The 20,963-nt window shown below is 39.6% G+C and overlaps 1 protein-coding gene across 1 annotated transcript in view; it reads right to left on the reverse strand.

The window, feature by feature from the left end:
• LOC141128789 (amine oxidase [flavin-containing] A-like) overlaps nt 1-20,963 on the reverse strand; it is a 201,021-nt gene that overhangs the window by 14,141 nt on the left and 165,917 nt on the right. Inside the window, exons 11-13 of the mRNA XM_073616286.1 lie at nt 15,309-15,366; nt 6,940-7,037; nt 4,766-4,877 (exon numbers count right to left, since the gene is read on the reverse strand). Coding sequence (XP_073472387.1) covers nt 4,766-4,877; nt 6,940-7,037; nt 15,309-15,366 — 268 coding nt within the window. The remainder of the gene's footprint in view (nt 1-4,765; nt 4,878-6,939; nt 7,038-15,308; nt 15,367-20,963) is intronic.

Here is a 20,963-nt window from a genome sequence, read left to right on the forward strand (position 1 = left end):
AACCTCTGGAAGTTCAGCGTAAAGGATACACATCTGATATGTTAGAGTTTTTTGCATGCCCGTAATCTGAAACCCCTTAGTAGTGGCCTCCTGCCATAGTGACCAGAGAGCTCTACAGCTCCAAAAAGTATGAAGGTGCGTGCCCACCTTGGAATCCCTGGAAGCATGTTTCTGGCACTAAAGTGTAGCATTTGTGTAATTTGGCTGGGGTATAGTATCTTATAGTATGGAGCTTAACAACGGTCTCTTTTATAGTAATGGAGCGTGTGCATTTATGCATATTGGAAACGATATCTAGCTAGTCATCTGCAGAGAGTTCCTGGCCCGTCTCCTCTTCCCAGCTCATATGGTACATGTTTTTATTATATGCATGTACTGTATATTACTTATGGCATGAAGTTAAATGGTGATATAATAAAAATTCGCAACATGTGGCAGGTAACAATCCGCAACATGTGGCAGGTGAAGTGGCAAGTGACAATCCGCAACATGTAGCAGGCGACAGTGACAAGTGACAATCTGCATCTGGTGGTAGGCAAATGACAATCCGCAACATCTGACAGGTGACGTGGCAAGTGACGATCTGCATCTGGCAGCAGGCAAGTGACAACCAGCAACGTGTGGCAGGTGACGTGGCAACTGACAATCCGTAACATGTGGCAGGTGACGTGGCAAGTGACAATCCGCAATATGTGTCAGGTGACGTGGCAAGTGACCTGCATCTGGTGGCAGGTGACGGTGGCAAGTGACACGCTCAGGGCTCTCACTGATTCTGCATTATGGTGAGTTGAACTATTTCATTTTATATAAACATGTAATAATAAAATAATGCGCTTCAATCATCCTGACACCATAGCAACCACGGTGCCGGGATGATTGAAGCGCCAACACCAGCGATTGCCCCAATAAATTGCCCGCAAAAAATCTTATTTTCTGGCAGTGCCCCTCCTGAGACTAGATTCTGCTGCTAACAGAGATGACTATAGCTTGTGAAGCCTGTGGGGAACAAGGTACGCCCTGAGCAGAATTTTGTATTGAATTAACCTGTCTTGTATAGAACTGATCTACTTTTTAGTTTATTAAATGGCATAGGTGCTTGATTATTCAGCAAAAAGAGACAATGAACAATGTGCAATGCCACAAAACCAAGAACAATGTGCAATAAGAAAAAGGAAATCTTCTAAAGAGTTGCTCTGAGAACTGTACCTACAGATCACTGTTTATCATTGTATTGCTTTAGTGAATAAACCTGTTGGAGGACTGTGCTCTTACACCTTTTAAAATAACCATCTAGCCAATACTTAAGTATTAACATGGCATACTGATTAGGCACTCTGGTCAAACAAAATAGATAACAACACAGATAAATGAATACAGAAATAGAGATGATGAATACAGGATATAGAGTTGCAGAAAAAAAAAACATAAGACAAAACTATTGATTGCAAGGTGATGTTGATGGATGTGATAATATGCAAGTTGAAAAACATTACAAAAAAAAAAGAGAAGAGACAAGATAGAGATAAATGAGAAAAGCATGAAGCACGAAGATAAAGACAGAGGATATGAGAAGGGAAGAAGTGAAGATGAAATCTATAAGCTATAGGCAGGTGTGTAGGGGCTAAGGAAGCCTGTGACATTATAGAAACAATGTTGTGTACAGGAACAGAGAAGATGTGAGGGTTTGTGGAAAATGCCTAGAACTATCAGAGATGGCATGTAATTGAACTCAAGTATGGCTAGATAATTTGTAAAATGTGTCAAAAACAAATGTTCTCTAGGGGGCGCCAAAATGTCACATTAAATGCACCTGCAACGAATCCTTCACAGTATTTAGCGAGAAAAGTAATGTAATATATGTGCTAACAATTCCTAATGAAAGTGTAATTTAGATTTTACTGACATTTTTACTTATTTTATTGGATTTAACTGAAAGTCTGTTAGATTTCGAGTATATTTAAAGCCAAAACTTTTTTCATTTTAGATAGAGAAGGGAACACCTAAAACCTGTTGTTTTCTCTGCCATTGGGGAGATTTTCCTTAGCCGTAGCCATAATAAGAAGTGGGAGACAATCCCTCCAAAGACAACTGTTACTGCATTAAGTGCCCCACTGGAAGATTTCCCCTCATTGTTTGAACTCTGTTCATGGACATAAAATCTATTGAGAGACATTTCATATTATGGATCTGTTTTTTCTATGTAAGGTCTAAGCACTTTGTGGTGCCCATAACCCTTGCTTTGTTCATGAGCAGTGATGATGCTTGGGCTTTGCGGTTGCACATGCCCAGTGCTAGTGGCCGCACCGCTAGGTGGCGTGCACATATGCGGTGGTTGGGAGCATACAGGGCTGGCTACATGGGAGAGTGGGTTGTGTTTCTCCTGGATGGATGTGGCTATTATTCTAAAGGTGAGCATTGCCGCTGGAGATCTTTCCAACTGCTCTCTTTAGGAAGTTTAGAAACTTTAAAGTTTTGCGATTGACAACCAAAGAATATAATACAACACTGATTGATTGATTGCATGCTATTTATAAAGAGATAGCATTCAGTGAAAGGTTATTAATAACAGGGTCAGTGGTGGCCACTCATTATGGGGCGCAGCCCCCTAATTCATGGGCCTGGCCCCTAATATACTGTACATGCAGGGCGCCAGACGCATGGATTTCTATGGGGTTTTTTTTGCAGCATGTGTTTGGAGCCAGAGGCTCTAATTAGCTTCTAAAAAGGCTGGGCTCGGGGTACAGAGCACTCGGTGTGTTGTTTGACCAACCGATCGAGCAACAGGGGGTGGGGGTGCTGGAGGGGGGGTTTTGACCGATAGAACGGGGGTTGAGGTTAGGTGGTTTGTTTGCCGCCCCCCCAAAAAAATTTGAGCACCAGCCGCCACTGATCAGGGTAGTGCATTTTCAATAAAGATGTACTACCATGTTGTCAGTAAAACATACTACTGAACATTATCTCTTTCTAAATAGCATGCAATCAATGTTGGATTTTATTCTTTGGTACAGTATAAACAAGATGCAGACATAACTTGCAATGCGTGGCAAGAACAGCTGCACTGTTATAAATTGGTATGAAATTGTTATAAATTGGTATGGGATTGTTATACATTAAATCCCTTTCTCCTTTTTTTAATTTATATTTGCCTGGGGTTTTAGTTTAAAATAGATTTTTAGTCCTTTTTTTATTAATTATTGTGCAGCAAGTTTTTTTTATCTCAGTTTTATATTTAATTTTATTTTCAGTCCAATGTTTGTGTGTTACTTTCAATAAAAGTTATTTTATGTTACTGGATTGTATTTTTTAAATTCATATTTATTTAAATTAGGGTTATACCGTTACCAATACTAGTATATTGGTAAGACAGCCTAGTCACCTCCATGACTGTGAGTGGATACTGAAGAGGCAGTGGATGTACAATGACGAGTCATGTCCCTGATTACTACTGGCAGGACGCTTCTTGCCAACTCATATGCCATACATCACAACTGCCCACAGCAATGTCCTCTCTCCGATCTCTTAGTACTGCTGTTAATTAAAAAAGTGGATATCAAGTCAAAATCAGGTACTTGTATTAGTTGCATTTAAAAATAAATGTGAGGGCTCATGCTGATGGGAGTTCTTTTCAAATGCTGCAACTGCTATTTAAAGTAGCTGTAAACCTCAGACACGAAATATGAATTAAGCACATCCTTGTATACTGTGTACTGTCTCTCTCCAAAGCACTAAGTGTGTTTTGTCTCTGCTGCCTCATTCCTCTGTTATCAGCATACAGTGAAACAATGGATTGCGAGTAACATGGTTTACGAGCATTTCGCAATAAAAGCCATTTTAAAAAATAAAATCCTGACTCAATTTGCAAGCGCTGTCTCGCAAGACAAGCAGGATTACAGCCGCTGGGGTGTGCAGTACCGCATGTGGCCAGAAGTGCGGGGACACCGGTGACGCTTGGAGATGCTCTGAGACACTGCCTTCCGGAGTGTCTCTGAGCGTCTCCGGCGCCCCCGCACCTCTGGCCACATGCAGTACTGCATACGCCAGCACCCCTGGCCACATACAGTACTGAATACACCAGCAGTCACTGTGGAAGGAATTGTCTGAGTTTCCATTGATTCCTATGGGGAAACTCACTTTCATATACGAGTGCTTTGGATTACAAGCATGCTTCTGGACTGGATTATGCTCGTAATCCAAGGTACTACTGTACGTCAGTTCTTGGACTCCAAGAGATAATTGGTGACCAGGGGGGGAGAGCTCCAGCACACAGCCTGTGACTGGCATCTACAGCATGTTCTCTATGTACTGTAAAGAGGGGGGTGTGTCCCATCCCTCCAATCAGAGCTCACAGCTCTCCTCACTGAGAGTGTGACAGCCACTGCTCCCAAGCTGAAATCTGTGTTGGTGCACACCCCAAACGCAGACAGTGAGAGTTTAGGGACCTGCACCCACATGGATGTCATATTCAGAGCAGAGGCTGCATTCCAATTGATTGCAATAGGTCTGCCTGCACAGGTACGATCAGAACACCTGTGCATCCCCGTGTGGGTAAACATGGCCCCGCACAGGAGTATGCTGTAGTATGCCCCAGGTGGAAGAAGCTTTACAGCTGACTCTTGCTGGATAATTGGCAATCTACTACCGTACATTTTCTTGGGAAGAGTTTAGTTCTACTTTAAGCAAATAAAATTGAAAAAATACAGCCATATGGATGTTAGTTTCCTAATGCTATGCACATTCAGAGTTATGAGGGAGAAATGTTTTATACCTCTCTTGCTGCTCTCTCGCCGGCCTGCACTGCACCTTCCATATATCCACTCCATTGTGTGGCAGTTTCAGTGCCAGCAAAGTAAATCTTCCCAACAGGCTGTCGAATGACACTTCAGAGATAGGACAAAATGTAATCAATAAGTTTTACGTAGTTATGCAACATTAACACCATTCTACAGTGCCTGGCAATGAAATGTGACAGATATGTCGATCACAAGACTGGCTGATAGGAATTACACATCCTTTCAGCATCTAAAATTTTAACATAGAAGGACAAAATACACTTCAAGGCACCTCAAATACACCTATCAACTTACTTAAAGTGTAACTCCACTTTAAATGGAAAAAGAAAATAGCAAATAAAAAAAAAGAATTTAGTAAATACAATTGTGACACAAGTCATATGGTAATTGAATGTTATTAAAAATGACCTGCAGAGCTGTCATTTTCTATAAAATGCAATGCAGTATGGCATGCTGGAGGCATTCTGTACACATATGCTGTACAGAACGCCCCCAGAAATGTTATTTCCTGATTGGATAACTGATTTTTCCAGAAGTCAGTACTTAGATACAAGTCAGATTTTGGGCATCCCCTGCAAAAAAATTGAACTTTTGGTGAGATACACCCAAAGGGAAATCACATCTAAAGGGGTGCAGACCCTGCCACTTTCCTCATTAGAACCCTGCATGTGCAGCAGCAGATTGATAAATATAAAGTCACTCCCATTCAAATTCAGTTTGCGATGGACACAGACATACAGCTATTTTCTTCAGAATAACAAAAGGTAATCTGCAACAAAGTTTGGTAAAATCCTTGCAATGTAAATAGATCACCCGGAGGGGAATGCTTTTTTCTCATCAAAAGTGGAGTTACTCTTTAAACAAGTTCATAAAAGGATTATAGTTTGGATCATTGGCACAAAAATTAAATCATGCCAAAGTAATGGCTTAAAAGAGAAGTATGTTTTTTTTTTTAAATTCATACTTACCTAGGTGGATGCAGCATCTGTCCCCCGGCGTCTCTGCACTGAGAACTGAGCCACCGAACACCGCCGATGGCTCGGTTCTCACTCCTCCCAGTCAGCAACTCTCCTCTCTTCCTCTCTGCTCCTCCATGCTCATTGGAGCGCTAAGCTGTGGAGGGGCGGGGAGCGGCTTGCTAAGACTGCCATCAGTCAAGGCTGCTGGCGGATCTAGACTTGGGAAGTCGGGATGACGAGCTGCCTCAAATGATCTGTATGACATCAGCAGAGAGCGGACTTCAGACCGCTCTCCACTGAAAATGGGTCACAGGAGTGCAAAACTGATTACACTCCTCTGACCCATAGGAGAAGCCCAGCCTAAAAAGCTCAGGCTGGACTTCTCCTTTTAATGAGGTAATTTACTAAAGGCAAATCCACTGTGCACTGCAAGTGCACTTGGAAGTGAAGTTGCTGTAGATCTGAGGGGGACATGCAATGAAAATAAAAAGCATTTTTGCCTGTACATGATTGGATGATAGAATTCAGCAGAGCTTCCCCTCATTTCAGATCTTCCCCTTAGATCTACAGCAACTGCACTTCCAAGTGCACTTGTAGTGCAAAGTGGATTTACCTTTAGTAAATCAACCCCATTATGTACCTAAGGACTTCCTATTTAAAATTCCTGCCCTTCCAATTTACTCTGCCAACATCCGTCAAGGACTATCACAGTCACAACAGTTTAAATCAGCATTTAGTAAGGACACAGAAATTTTTTCCCAAACATTTTCCCATAATCAATGCATGCCTAAAATAAAATTGCATATAAATGACAAGCTCCAAACGGAAATATTCTTGGGGATATAACTGCCCATCTATGGGAAGCCTATATCTAAGCCACAATTGGTGGGCAAAAGTAACACTTGTTACTAGTACTTTGTTATAGTAACAGATTGGTCTTCATGTAAAAGTAATTTAATTGCCAGTTAGGGGCTCCATTAGAGATCCTTAAAATTAACAAATTTTTCTTAATTCTCCAGCATAAATGACCTTACTGACAGTTCCTGTGGCTAAAACTTTAAAAAATAAATATTAGCCTTTATTAGCCTTGGCATCATGAACCTTCACCTGTTGCCATCACACATAAATAGAGAAATACCCCCTGTTCTCTTATGTATATAGTTTATATAATTGCTGCCACTTTACTGTACCTTCCATACTGAGTCATTACACCTGGAGGGAAAAAGGCTGTGTAACATCCACCAGAGTACTGTTCTTCACACCAGTTCTTCTCTTCATAATGCACAGGCTGTTGGTAACAGAAATCATCAAATAAGTACATAGACACCACTATGCCATTACAACTTCTTTAAAATATATTCAATGTCATGATCTGCCTAAGCAAAAAAAAGGCAGCTGTGCTTTGTTACTAGGTAGCTTACCATAATTACACAATGTAGAACATAAGTTGCAATAACCCCCCTTGGCTGCCCAAGTAATAATTCAGGTGATGTCCTGCACCAGATATATCATTGTTAGTGGTGCAATAATATCATCACATGCAGAGTCATAATCGTATCACTCTAAACCTAGCTGCAGCAGGGAAAGGGCATCTGTTCCATGGTAACCTTAGATAAAGTAATAGAAAGCTGTTCATGTGTCCAGGGAGCCTTTCAGAAACATCTCAGCTGCCACTGCTGTAACTTGCCCTAAAGGCGTATTTAAAACAGAAATAAAAATGTTCTCAAATAAGGTGCCTACGTTTTTTTTTTTTTTGCTTCAGGCTTTTTTTACATTTATTTTTTATGGTGATTCTGCCAGCAACACACTTCCTGCCCTAGGATAACAATATTCACTTACCATACTGTTTAGAACAACAGAAACAGGATAGGACTACTGAACCCTTCCCCCTCTCCACTTCCCAATAACCTAGATAGGTAGGGTTCTGTAGTCCTCAAAACAATGTAACTGATAACAATGGAACACAGGCAAAGAGCAAATAAGATAAGGTCATTGGTGCTAAATGCAACCCACAAATAAGTAAGAAGAAGCCCTATCTACTTTAATAGTAAGGCTGGCTATAGATGGTGTGATTTTCTTTCCTGCAACCATGGGTTGCAGGAAAGAAAATCGGCCAATTTCCCCATCAACACAGTCAGAGATATTGTGTTCTGCTGGCTGGGGGGAGCGTTCCTGCCCTGCCCCCCACCCCCACCCCCCAACCAGCAGAACACAATAGCGCTGACTGTGTTGATGGGGAAATTGGCCGATTTTCTTTCCTGTAACCCAAGTTTTTTCTACAACCCATACAAATTTAAGAACACGATTATTGCTAGTGGCTATAGCTGCTGGCAATAATCGTATGCTGAAAATTCAACATGCTGGTTGTACCCAAGTCAATCCATCGATTGACTTGGGTACATTCAGCCTGCCTATAGATGGTTCAAATCTTAGCCAGTCCCTGCTGAACTGCCCGAGTTCCAAACCATCTATGGCTAGCTTAAGTCCCACTGCAGGCTGACCAGCTAGCAAATATACATTTTCATTGTCTTTACATCTTGGATGTGCAAGTGCCTAAGTCAGGACACACAAATGGACAGTATACTGGATGGTTCATAGTAAGTAACAATCATTCCAAAACAGCCCTATCCACATATTTCACTCCAAAGATGTCAACTTCATTTGGATATTGGAGAAGCAGAGCCAATGTAAGCTCTGTATCACCTTCATATTTGTTTATAATCTGATCAATGTCCCAATCAACTGTACTGCTCAGGGAAAGAGAGCACTGTTGATCAGAGCTGTGCTCTGGGACCATGTCAGACCACCGGTGACCCTTCGTGTGATAGAGACAATACTAACAATAAGTTACAAAGCCATCCACAACTCTGCCCCCAGCTACATCACTAGCATAGTCTAAAAATACCAACCTAAATCGCCCTCTTCGTTCCTCCCAAGACCTCCTGCTCGCTAGCTCCCTCATCACCTCCTCCCATATCCGCCTCCAGGACTTCTCCCGAGCCTCGTCCATCCTCTGGAATTCGCTACCCCAATCTGTCAGACTGTCTCTAAATTTATCCACTTTTAGGCGATCCCTGAAAACTTTCCTCTTCAGAGAAGCCTATCCTGCCTCCATCTAACAACTGCACTATTTTCTCCATTAGCTCATCCCCCACAGCTATTACCCTTTTGTATAACTTGACCCTCCCTCCTAGATTGTAAGCTCTAATGAGCAGGGCCCTCTGATTCCTCCTGTATTGAATTGTATTTTAATTGTACTTTCTGCCCTAATGTTGTAAAGCACTGTGCAAACTGTCGGTGCTATATAAATCCTGTATAATATTAATAATAATAATAATAATGGAGACGTGGTTTAACTCTCCAGTGTGCTGCCAGCACAGCATATTTTAACTTTTTTGCTGCAGAACCTAGCAGTAAAAGATGGGAAATGGCTCCATATTTATTACTAAATATAGGACAAAAAAGAAGAGGATATTTGCGCTAACCACCAGATAATAAATGTATATATAAACATACATAAGTGCACAGGTGATGTGACTAAATATAAAAATAGCGTAATTAAATGCTGCACCTCTATAGGTCAAATACTAAAACCTAAGACAAATACTAAAGAAGAAAAAGATGTGCAAAACCGCTGCAAATAGTGATAATTATTGCTGTAAACAAATTCTCTAGAACATAGTAATGTGAAAAATTGAATGGTGTATCAAAACATATAGTCCATGTGATATGTAAAAAAGAAAACCTTCAGTGAACTGCAATTAAGACTTTCAGTCACATAAGACACCCATATGGCTCATTTCTCATGTGACTTAGTTGTATGAAGATCAACACGACTGAAAACTTGGTTCATCAATCAACATCTATAAGGAGCCTGCAGAGAATGACGTGCCAAGTGTCCTGGGAGAGCAATCCAACAACCAGTGTTAAGGATGAAGTCTTAATTGGAAAAAAGGAAGGAGAGGGGTTAACTTTGGCCACAAACCAGAGACAGAGGACCCTACAGTTACTCCATCAGCAAAGTCCCTGTGTGGTCTGACGTGGAGAAAATCTGATGCTGGTGGCCGTGTGTTTAAGATGGAGACTGCAAAGCTGTTCAACCTTCTGGAACCAGCTCTAAAATGTCCAAAAACAAAAAAAAGTGGTGTAACCCATCTGCAGATGGGTTACACCCCTTTTTTTGTTTTTTCCTGTTTTCAATGAAGGATTCACACAGGACTCAAGTCATATCCATTTTCAAAGTGTTACAAATGTTTTGGTAAATCTTCAACACTATAAGAATGTCCCGGGAGTGAAGTTTGTCCTTGCTGGTTCCTGGATAAACGGGTGGATCCTTTCCTGCTTTCAACCACTGCGAGTTCACCTGCCGGCAGGCTAATGCACAAGCGCTTCTGATCTCTATCATTTGAGATCCAACGGATCTGGTAAGCAGTTTGCATTTGCACTTTATGCTCCGTATCCCAGATCATTTGAATGAGGAATATGTGCCCTGCTTTCTGGAGATTAAGTGAAGGATTTTACATCTCTTAAATTTTGAAGATTCACTTTGGGATTTTTTTGGTTTTATTTATTTTTTACATATCACATGGACTATATGTTTTGATACACCATTTAATTTTTCACATTACTATGATCTAGAGAATTTTTTTACAGCAATATTCATCACTATTTGCAGAGGTTTTGCACATCTTTTTCTTCTTTAATATTTATTACTGTATATGCATATAGACTGCATTACAGAAATAAATAGCAAGGGTTTAATTGGGCTTTAAGGGAATAGAATGCCATGATCTGAAGATTGCACAAGGCTTCTTCTCCTCACACCCAATAGCTTAAGACGGGTAACTGCACAGCTGGAGAGGCAACAGGTTAGTGAACGTGCTACTTTGCTCTGCATTGGCTAAGCACAGGTTCACTTTAATCTGATCACATCAAATAAGACACTTCGATAAGACATTTCCCTTTAATGTAGCTACTGCAGGTAGTTTCTTAAGAAACTAAAATAAAATTTATTTGAACATTTTGAATTATTCCTTTTATCTACATGGATCACCTTTAATGTATCTATGTAGTAAAAAACGTATTGATTTCCATATTAGTCCAGGAGAAAAGAAAACTGTTATTTTTTCAGCCTGCTGTAACATTTATCTGCAGGGCTTAATGCTTGCATAGGTTTCTAACATCATCGATTGCTACTGAATATAAGACTCAAAAATATAAATTAACAGTGAAAATGTACTCTACAGCCAGAAATAAATGTCCGCAGTCCAAATTAAATACCTAAAAGTTAAAATGCAATAAAATATATTAAATGTATATTGATTTCAAGTAAGATTAATTGCATTACACAAGGCAGTATACATGGAGCTGAAAATGTCTGAGACTAAGAAAAAGCATCCAAGGACTTTACTCTAATCTGAGTACATCAATTTCCATTACGTGGGATTACAAAACAAGTTACTTGCATCACAATGCGCTGTATTTTAAGGCAATGAAAAAAAATAAATCATCTAATATTTATGTCACTGTTGTTCTCACAGAAAATGTTTTGTTGATATTTTAATTTACGTGTGCTAATGGGATTGTCATATAATAAAATATTACATTTTTTGTTTAATAGAAAAAAAAGTCAGAATCATGCGGTCTCAATGCAAACTGTATAAACTATTTAAACTGGCCACAAATGGATTTTAAATTGGTCAGTTCAGGAAAGGACCAGCCGAATTTCGATTAATCTATAGGGGTTCCCACTAGATCTAATGACTGGCTTCTCTCTAATCGGAATGCTGGACAATTTTCATTCGATCAACACACGCAGAAAATCGACTGCAGCACTAATTAGTGTATTCTGACGGTAGAGGAGTTCACATTGTCAGAATAAAGTAGCACAGCGGGGAAGAATTCTTTATCCACTTGGCTTGTGTGGATGGCAGAATCCATTCTTTTTTTTTATCAGCCTTCCCAGATAGCAAGCATTTCTGCTGCAAGTTTGAAAATGACTTGCTAAGCTATTGCTAGACTTGCCAGGCTTCACAAGTTGGTTGCACAATTGCAGCAAGTCCACATTATATGACTCTAGATCAACCTTCTTTGCACACATTCTGCAAGTCAACTGAACCAGAACTTGCAGAAATGTTGTGCAATAGTCATCCCACCACAGGGGTCACTGTGGCTGAATTTTCATGCTGTAGACTTGCGGAGCTCTTGCTGTACACTCATCACTACAACTTTGCTCTTGCTGGAGACTTGCCATGCAAATTTGCTTCAAATTGGAAAAGTGTCAACTAGAAGTTGTGCTTCAAGTGCTCTGCACGTGTACAACTTGGCAGTGAAAATGTGCAGCAAGTTAACAAGACTTCAACACTGCCACAGATTTTTAGCAAGTTATCTGGGTTGCTGATCAAAAAGCCTTAGTTGTTCATTAGGCAGTCTTTGTTGTTTAGTAGGGAAGTTGCTTGCAGTGTCTAAAAGCAATAGGTGTGTTACCTATTGACAACAACATTGTACATGAAATATTGTGTAAAAACACAGGATTAAATATGAAAACTTTCTCAAAATTATATCAGATAAACAATAAAGCAAAAGCACAAGATTAATGTTACAAATAAATGTTTGCTTTTTGGGAAGTAAGAAGAGAAGGAGGTAATCTAACAGTGAAACCAAGTGCAAACTGACATGTTTACCTGTTCGAACACATATTTATGAATGATGATGTGTGCCTAGGATAACAGGCAGTTTGTGCAATACCCACTATCTGGTGCCAAAGAAGAAAAGGTCAAGCAGTACTCCATATATGTATTTGTATGTATGCCAGAATTTGGTATACATTGCAAAACACACTCAATCCATATTCTTAAAGCAAAAGAGCCAATTTACTAAAGCTGTAAAGAATGTTCGGTTTTCAAAGTGAATGTTTAGAAGATTTTAACCCTAACTGGATAACATTTCGTCTTTATTGCGAAATGCAGGTATTCTGTGTTTTGGGCATAAGTACAGTGTATTTCAGCCTGTCATAGACTTTGCAGGCTGCAGGCAGGGGGGCTGAATGCTGCACCTTTACCTTCCAGGATTTGAAATACAGGGTGACAATGCAGGGGAACAGTTAAGAGACAGTTGTTACCCCATAACAGGTGGTAGTACCTGAATAAAGACCTTCATGGCAGGATTCTTTTATAGGAAAAGTATGGCCAAAGTTTTTTTGGCCATACTTCTCCTATGGGTCATGGATGTGCACTTAGTTCTGTACCCCTGTGACCCAGATTCAACCGATAGCAGACTAATGCCAATCAGCTGGTCCAGGCTCTACAAGGATCCTGACAATAAGGTCGGAATCCGCCGTGGTGCTGCTGAGAGCCTGAGCCAGCCGCTCCTGCCCCATCCACAGTCTGGAGCTGCATTGAGCACTGGAGGGGCAAAGCACAGAGCAGTTTCTGACAGTCACTGCTCTGTTCTCAGACCGGACCCAAGAACTGAGCGTTCAGCGGTCTTTGATCATTCAGTTCTCGATTGTAGAGCCGGCAAGGGACTACAGTGCAGCAGTATATTGAGTGGGTCCAGACCTTTAAGCAGAACTTCACTTTAAAAGGAAAGTTCCATTCTTTCTCCTCAATCCCTTCCCATCTCCTCTATGACAGTTATCATTCACATCATGCCTTGCATGTAACTGTTTTGGGAAACAGTTTAATTCATGGGTTTAATTCTACTTCAAGTACAACTTAACTTCTACTTCAAGTACAACTGCCATCAGATCCACTGTATAGTGCAGCACCTAGCAGGCTACAGGAGCAGACCAAAAATGCATAACAATATACATTTACACCTAGTCTATATTACTAGGGCTTAGTACTCATTGGCCTGGTACTAGTTGAAATTTTGCTTCCTGAACAAGCAGTGAACCATAATGTTCTCCTGTGCTATAACCATGCCAAAGTAAGAAAGTCTATTCAATTTATCTTAGTATGAAAACTATATACTTCATTGCAGCAAGAGTGGAGTAAGGTGTGTCGGGAGTCTCCCGTGTATGCACAATGCAGTGCACTACAGCTTTGTCAGGCTAGAAAACTGTTCTATGTAAGGAAGCCTCTATTCATTGATGGAATTTCACGGACTAGTTTTCAGTTTAACATTTTTTTACAAATCAGTACTGTGAAAGTGTTAGTACTCAGTTTAGGGTGGGGTACCTCAATTAGGAAGTTCAGAACAGTGGTTGCCAACCTTTCAGATATCACAGACTACTAAACTTATCATTTTGAATCCCGTGGACCACTAACATGAATTTTACATGCCCTAGACACACAATGTTTCGGCTCTCTGCCTCCCTCCCACTGGATCACACTGCTACTATATACACACAATGCTCCGGCTCTCTGACAACCCCCCCCGCATATTCTGCATCACACTGCTGCCTTACACAGACTCATCATTGGATCTCACTTCCTTATCCAGCCATGTGCTCGAGATCCATTCCCTCCCACAGTCTGAGCGCTTCCATTGGAAGTCCCCTCCTTCTTTACCTCCCGTTCTCTGCACTACTCCTTGAGCCTTCCTCTCAATTCACAGGAGCTGGAACTACAGGGGAGGCATCAGGTATCATTTTGCATTGACAGTAATGATTGTCAGCGCACATTGACAACACTGGAAACAACATTGGGCGGTATACATTCGCCACAATATTGATTTGCGGCAGAAACCCTGGAGACTACAAAAATTTTCTCATGAACCAATACTGGTCCACAGACTGGTTGGCAACCGCTGGTTTAGAGCAATATTTTGCTTTCTAATAGACAATCCCAAGCTCAGGTTCCAGTTCCCTCACAGGTGCCTTTCACCTGAGGTTGTCCTACTTCTAACCTGCATTTGTCCTCCTACTAAGCTGTATCAAGCTGCTTTTTACTTCCCAGGGAGAAAGCAGTTCTGATGTAAACAGAAATCTACTGTATGTACACAGTATCTTAGTCTGGTATCTCCATAGAAATGTAGTAAAGCAAATACGATAGTCCAGGACCGGCATAAAGGTTCCCTTTGTCATCGATATAAAGCAGTTAAAGTTTTTCTACAGATATAAAAATCATTTCTTAAAGCTCCTCTGAGTCAAATTGTTGTTTAGTCTGGGAGTTTAGGATTAAGGAATAAATACTTACCTTATATGTTGGTCCAGCAGGGCCCATACAACGATGTGACCAGTCTCCTGCATCCTGCTCTGTAAGCTGTGACCGGCTCCAGTCACAATCCAGCCTCCTCCGGCAAACAATAGAGGTTTATGTCCTTGTATTGTACATGATGATGGGTAGGCCCCAAAGGAATTAAACTTTGGGCAGAGGAGGAAAGGGGCAGATGGAGGGTGAGTGGTAGAACCTCTCCCCTAGATATAACGAGCAGGTAACCCCTGCGCTGTGTTGGGGGACCATTGCAATGACAGATTTTTTTTTTTTTTTTTTTTGTGGAGTCTAAAATGAGCAAAACCATAAACAAAAACAGTTTCATATATGCCTGACATGACACTAAAAATAGTCAAAGCTACAACTTGAGATCTGCTTTTTAAAACATATTAATAACTTACTTGTAATGCTTCTTTAGTACCAAAGACTTTGGCATAGTATTCACATATTCTTTTCTTTCTATACAAAACATAATGAAAAAAATGTACATTTTACTTACAAAACACAATGTAAACACAAATAATTGTTTTAAAGTGTTACCTAAATGTAAAGGATTGAATAGTAGGCAAGTAAATTGGTAAAACAAATATTTGGACCTGAACACAAGCAGGGCACAGTCTTGGATACGTACATATGTGCCAATAACTTATAATATTAAAACAGGGGCACTGACATACTTTGCTTACCCTGATACATATTTTATAAAACAACAGTATAAATTAGCTTACTACTGTAGGCTGCTTTCACACTGAAAGTGCCGACTGTAAGCGCAAAAGCGTTGGCTGTTAGGGCAAAAGCATTGCTCATCTTAGTGGTGCTGTAGCGCTGTTTAAGCAGTGCTTTTGCACTGGTTTTCGGCAGCTAGCGGGGTGCTTTTAACCCCCAAAAAAGGGTTAAAAACTCCCATTTTGCGGCGCTTTCAAAGCACATTTAAGACGCTTTGAAAGTGCTGCCCATTCATTCCAATGAGCAGGGCGTTTTGGGAGCGCTAAATACAGCGCTCCCAACCCACCCCAAAGTTGCTGCTTGCAGGACTTTTCGGAACGTCTGGAATGAATGGGAGGCGGTTTTCAGAGGCTATTTCTAGTGCTAAAGCGCTTGAAAACCACCCCAGTGTGAAAGGGGTCTAAGACTACTGTACTGTTTCAATTAGTGGTATATGTACCTGAGATGTAGCTATGGCACATTTTAAGGGTTTAACATACTATACCAGTCAGAAAGTATGCAAAATGCAACTACATTGGATTAAAACGTAGGTTTTTCAAAAACTAGTGCCCATAACTATGCCCCTGCACTGTAGAATGCATACTAACACACATAGCTGCTAATTGACCCTGTAAAAAATGCAATGCATAGATGTAAACCAGCCACAAAGGAAAGAATGGGGTTTCTGCTTGAAATACATTTGCATTTGTACACATGCAAATCTATGAAGTGATTTGCGTGCATTTTAGGTAACAAGCCTAAATATTTTTTATTGAGCAACATGAAAAACACAAGTTGCAGGAAAATACATTAAAATGTGTTAACTCAACCAAATAAGGAAAATATATACTGTAAATAAACAAAATCAATAACAATAAAAAATATATAAATCTGAAAGTATTATAATCCTGCTTCACAGAAACACCTCTGTGCTAGTACTATCTTCAATTGATAGGTAAAAAAGTGCAAAATTCAGAAAAAAATCATCAACATTAAGGAAAAAATGTCTATATATATACTCAGTGACACTAACGTAATACAGGCAATGCAAAATCCCAATTAGCTCTGGACTATAATATTAACAATGACTAATAAAATGATACAGATCCTCCTACACTCAAATACAGGAATAAAACAGTTAATGTGAACTAAAAATAATCCAATAAGAAAATAGATAATTTCCTAGCAACATAGACATTATATATACCAGTGATGGCAAACCTTAGCAGCCCAGATGTTTTGGAACTACATTTCCCATAATGCTCATGCACTCTGCAGTGTAGTTGGAGATCTGGAGTGCCAAGGTTCCCCATCACTGATATATACTATAGGCATTTTTCCTCTTAATTGCTTATTTAAAACCATCCACTAGATGCCATCAGTGTTTTAGAATGTCCAAGATGGGTATTATATGTTGTTCTACCACTAGATGGCAGTGTTCAAAGGGAGATTATATCTACTCATTAGAACGCCTTTTAGATTTCATTTAATGTTTTATTTTTAACTATGATATATGAATATGGAGGAGGAATTATATTATATATGCATTACGGTATAAATATATCAAACTCAGAGAGGATTGGGATGTATACTTATTATTGCTGTTACCATGACAGCGGAACTTCCTATTTAAAACGGCATTGTACACCCAACTCCATTACCCTTTGATGAAGTCACGTGTTCAGTGACGCAACGCATCAGGGAGGAGCCGGGTGTCGTCACTTCCGGCCGCAGCCGAGAACGGACGTTCCTTTGTTTGCATGCTGTACCAAGTGTTTCTTAACTGTAAGTTACTACTGGTTTTATCAATAAATATTTTTGGATTACTACACTATGGAGCCCCCTCTTCTTTATTTCAAGTTTAACTGCATTGGATGAGCCTGGAAGTCTTCCCTCATATCGGCATTGGTGTGGATACTATTGGGAATCGATCTATTGCTGAGGATCCATCTTTCTATCCATGCAAGGGCTTGATTTGACCTGTAGGGGTCTTCCTTTGAGGTGGGAGGCTGGGGCAAATGAGTGGCTTACATCGGAAGGTGAAATATTCGGATGAAGTTTTTTTCTGCTATCTGCAGATGCACTTTTTTCTGTGTACTGTTTATCTGGATGCTTTTCTATTGAGCATTATTATAGCACTATTACCACCTTGGAGTATTTTTTGCACTTTATTTTTGAAGACTGTTTTTGCAAGAGATTATTGCAAAAATGATCTCTTTTGAAAGATTATTATAATGTGATTTGCACATGTTGATTTTTTTCTGAATTTTGCACTTTATTACCTATCAACTGAAGATAGCACTAGCACAAAGGTGTTTCCGTGAAGCAGGATTATAACACTTTCAGATTAATATATTTTTTATTGTTATTGACTTTATTTATTTATATATTTTCCTTATTTGGTTGAGTTAGTGCCACATTATCCTTCATTATACTTCATGCTGTGTGAGAACACTTTCCATGTTGGCAGCTACTTATTGACCTTTCCTGATTAGTGAGGGTTTGCGCATTAGTTATTTCCTTTCACATTAAAATGCCTTACTGCGTGTGCAAATAGTTTGAAAAAAGGTGCGATGCTAGCCTTATAATTGCCTGTAAAGGCTGAATACACATTCAGAGCAAAAAAAGTGCACATATTGGAGTGTGCTCGTGAAAAAAACTAGTTGTAATACAGGAATATATAAAAATACATATTGTTTGAATAAAGTGGATGTTAATTTCAGTGCATACAAAAAAGGGGGGGGGGGCTGAAGTTACACTCAGCAGAGCTCAGTAAGGAGAGTTCTGAGAGCTGAATAAATAGAAGGGACACCTCCCCCCCCTTCACACAGCACACAGCAACAGAGCTGAGGTTGTCAATCAGCTGGAGATGCCTCCCCTGTCACCTTTTTTCTCTTGGTGTCAGGAAAACTTGTCAGAATTAATTCATGCTGATAGCAGAGGAACAAAGCAGCAGACAGAAATGACACTTATGCCCCGTACACACGGTCGGATTTTCCGACGGAAAATGTGTGATAGGACCTTGTTGTCGGAAATTCCGACCGTGTGTAGGCTCCATCACACATTTTCCATCGGATTTTCCGACACACAAAGTTTGAGAGCAGGATATAAAATTTTCCGACAACAAAATCCATTACGTCACCGCGTTTAGAACGATCGGATTTTCCGACAACTTTGTGTGACCGTGTGTATGCAAGACAAGTTTGAGCCAACATCCGTAGGAAAAAATCCTAGGATTTTGTTGTCGGAATGTCCGAACAAAGTCCGACCGTGTGTACGGGGCATTAGTACTTCTAACTGAGACAAGTACACATTATAGAGGGATATGCTTTGTTCATAGTTCATGTCTGAGGTTTACAACCACTTTAACAGAAAGTAAGGGAAACATTATTTTTTTTTAAGTTTTCAATCTTTTTTCTTTTTTTAATAATAAAAAATGTGGTTATTAAATACCACCAAAAAGAAAGCTCTATATGTCTAAAAAAAAGGTTTAAAATGAAGTTGAACTATCACAACTCAGAACTAAAAAAATGTTAATAAGGGTGTACAACCCCTGGCACAAATTATGGAATCACCACTCTTGGAAAATGTTTATTCAATTGTTTAATTATGTAGAAAAAAAACAAACAACAAACTACAGATATGCCTCAAAACTATTTTTATTTAACATTCCAACCTCCTGGCTTTAAAAAACACTTTAAATAAAAAAAAAGAAAGAAAACTGTAGCCAGCAAAATATAGAATCACTAAATTCTGAGGAAAATATCATGGAATCACCATGTACTTTGTAGTTATAAAACAAATATCTGCATCAGATTACATCCTGAAAAATGATGTTATCATCACCAAACATCCTTTCAATTGATGGAATAAGAAAAGCGTTCAAAATCTCAATATAAACTTGTGCATTTATTGAAGATTTAATGACTGTTGTCTCCCCCGTACCTTTGCCTGACATGCAACCCATATCATCAATGATCGTGGAAATTTTCATGTTTTCTTCAGGCAGTCATCTTCATACATTTCACTGAACCAAAAAAAAGGTTCCAGCATCATTCGACCATTCATTTGTTAGTACAAATCAAATGGGAATGCTGTTAAAGGGAAGCGTACTGGTAGACCAAGGAAGACATCAAAGCGTCAAGTTAGAAAACTTAAAGCAATATGCCTTGAAAACAGAAAATGCACAACAAAACAAATGAGGAACAAATGGTCAGAAAATGGAGTCAATGTCTGTGACCAAACTGTAAGACATCGCCTAAAGGAAATGGGATTTACATACAGAAAAAGCCAAACAAAAACCATCATTAACACCTAAACAGAAAAAACCAAGGTTACAGTGTACTAAGGATAAGAAATCATGGACTGCGTATGACTGGATGAAAGTGATATTCAGTGATAAATCACCAATCTGCAATGGGCAAGCTGATGATGCTGGAACTTTTGTTTGGTGCCATTACAATGAAATGTATGAAGACGACCGCCTGAAGAAAACGTGCAAATTTTTATGATCATTGATGATATGGGTTTGCATGTCAGGTAAAGGTACGGGGGAGACATCATTAAATCTTTAACAAACAAGTTTATATTGAGGTTTTGAACACTTTTCTTATTCCATCAATTGAAAGGATGTTTGGTGGTGATGACACTATTTTTCAGGATGTAAGCTGATGCAGATGTTTGTTTTAGAACTGCAAAGTGCATAGTGATTCCATAATATTTTCCTCAGAATTGAGTGATTGCATATTTTTTCCTCTGCTTGATTTGCAAAAACAGTTGCAACTGGCTACAGTTTTCTTTCTTTTTTCTTTTCTAACAGTTTCTTAAAGTCAGAAGGTTGGAATGTTAAATTAAAATAGTTTTGAGGCATGTCTGTGATTAGTTCTTTTTATACACAATTAAACAATTGAATGAACATTTTCCAAGAGGGGTTGTATTACAGGCTGGTGTAAGTGGTTAATCATTAAAGTGGAACTATGGGCAAAATAAAAACAATGGTGGACTCTAAAAAATACGAACAATCGGTTACTATAATGATAAGCAGCAGTGAAGCCTTGTAGCCAGTCTAACAAGATTGCCTGGGGTTTTTTACATGCTTTCTTTGGATATATTGTGAGTAGGGATAAGCTTAAGCATGTTTGGATCCTGATCCGAATCCTCATGAGCAAGCCTGCCATGAGACTTTCACCTTTACTTGGCCAATCATAAGCCACAGAAGCATTTCCCTTCTTACAGCTGCACTTACAAATCGTTTGTAAATGTGCAGCTGTGGAAGAGGGAATGCCTTGGCCGCCTATGATTGGCCCAGTACAGTACAGCTGAGTGAAGTAGAGTGCACGCTAACTGAATAC

Source organism: Aquarana catesbeiana, linkage group LG02 (assembly GCF_042186555.1).
Source record: "Aquarana catesbeiana isolate 2022-GZ linkage group LG02, ASM4218655v1, whole genome shotgun sequence".
In the NCBI taxonomy this organism is placed as follows: domain Eukaryota; kingdom Metazoa; phylum Chordata; class Amphibia; order Anura; family Ranidae; genus Aquarana; species Aquarana catesbeiana.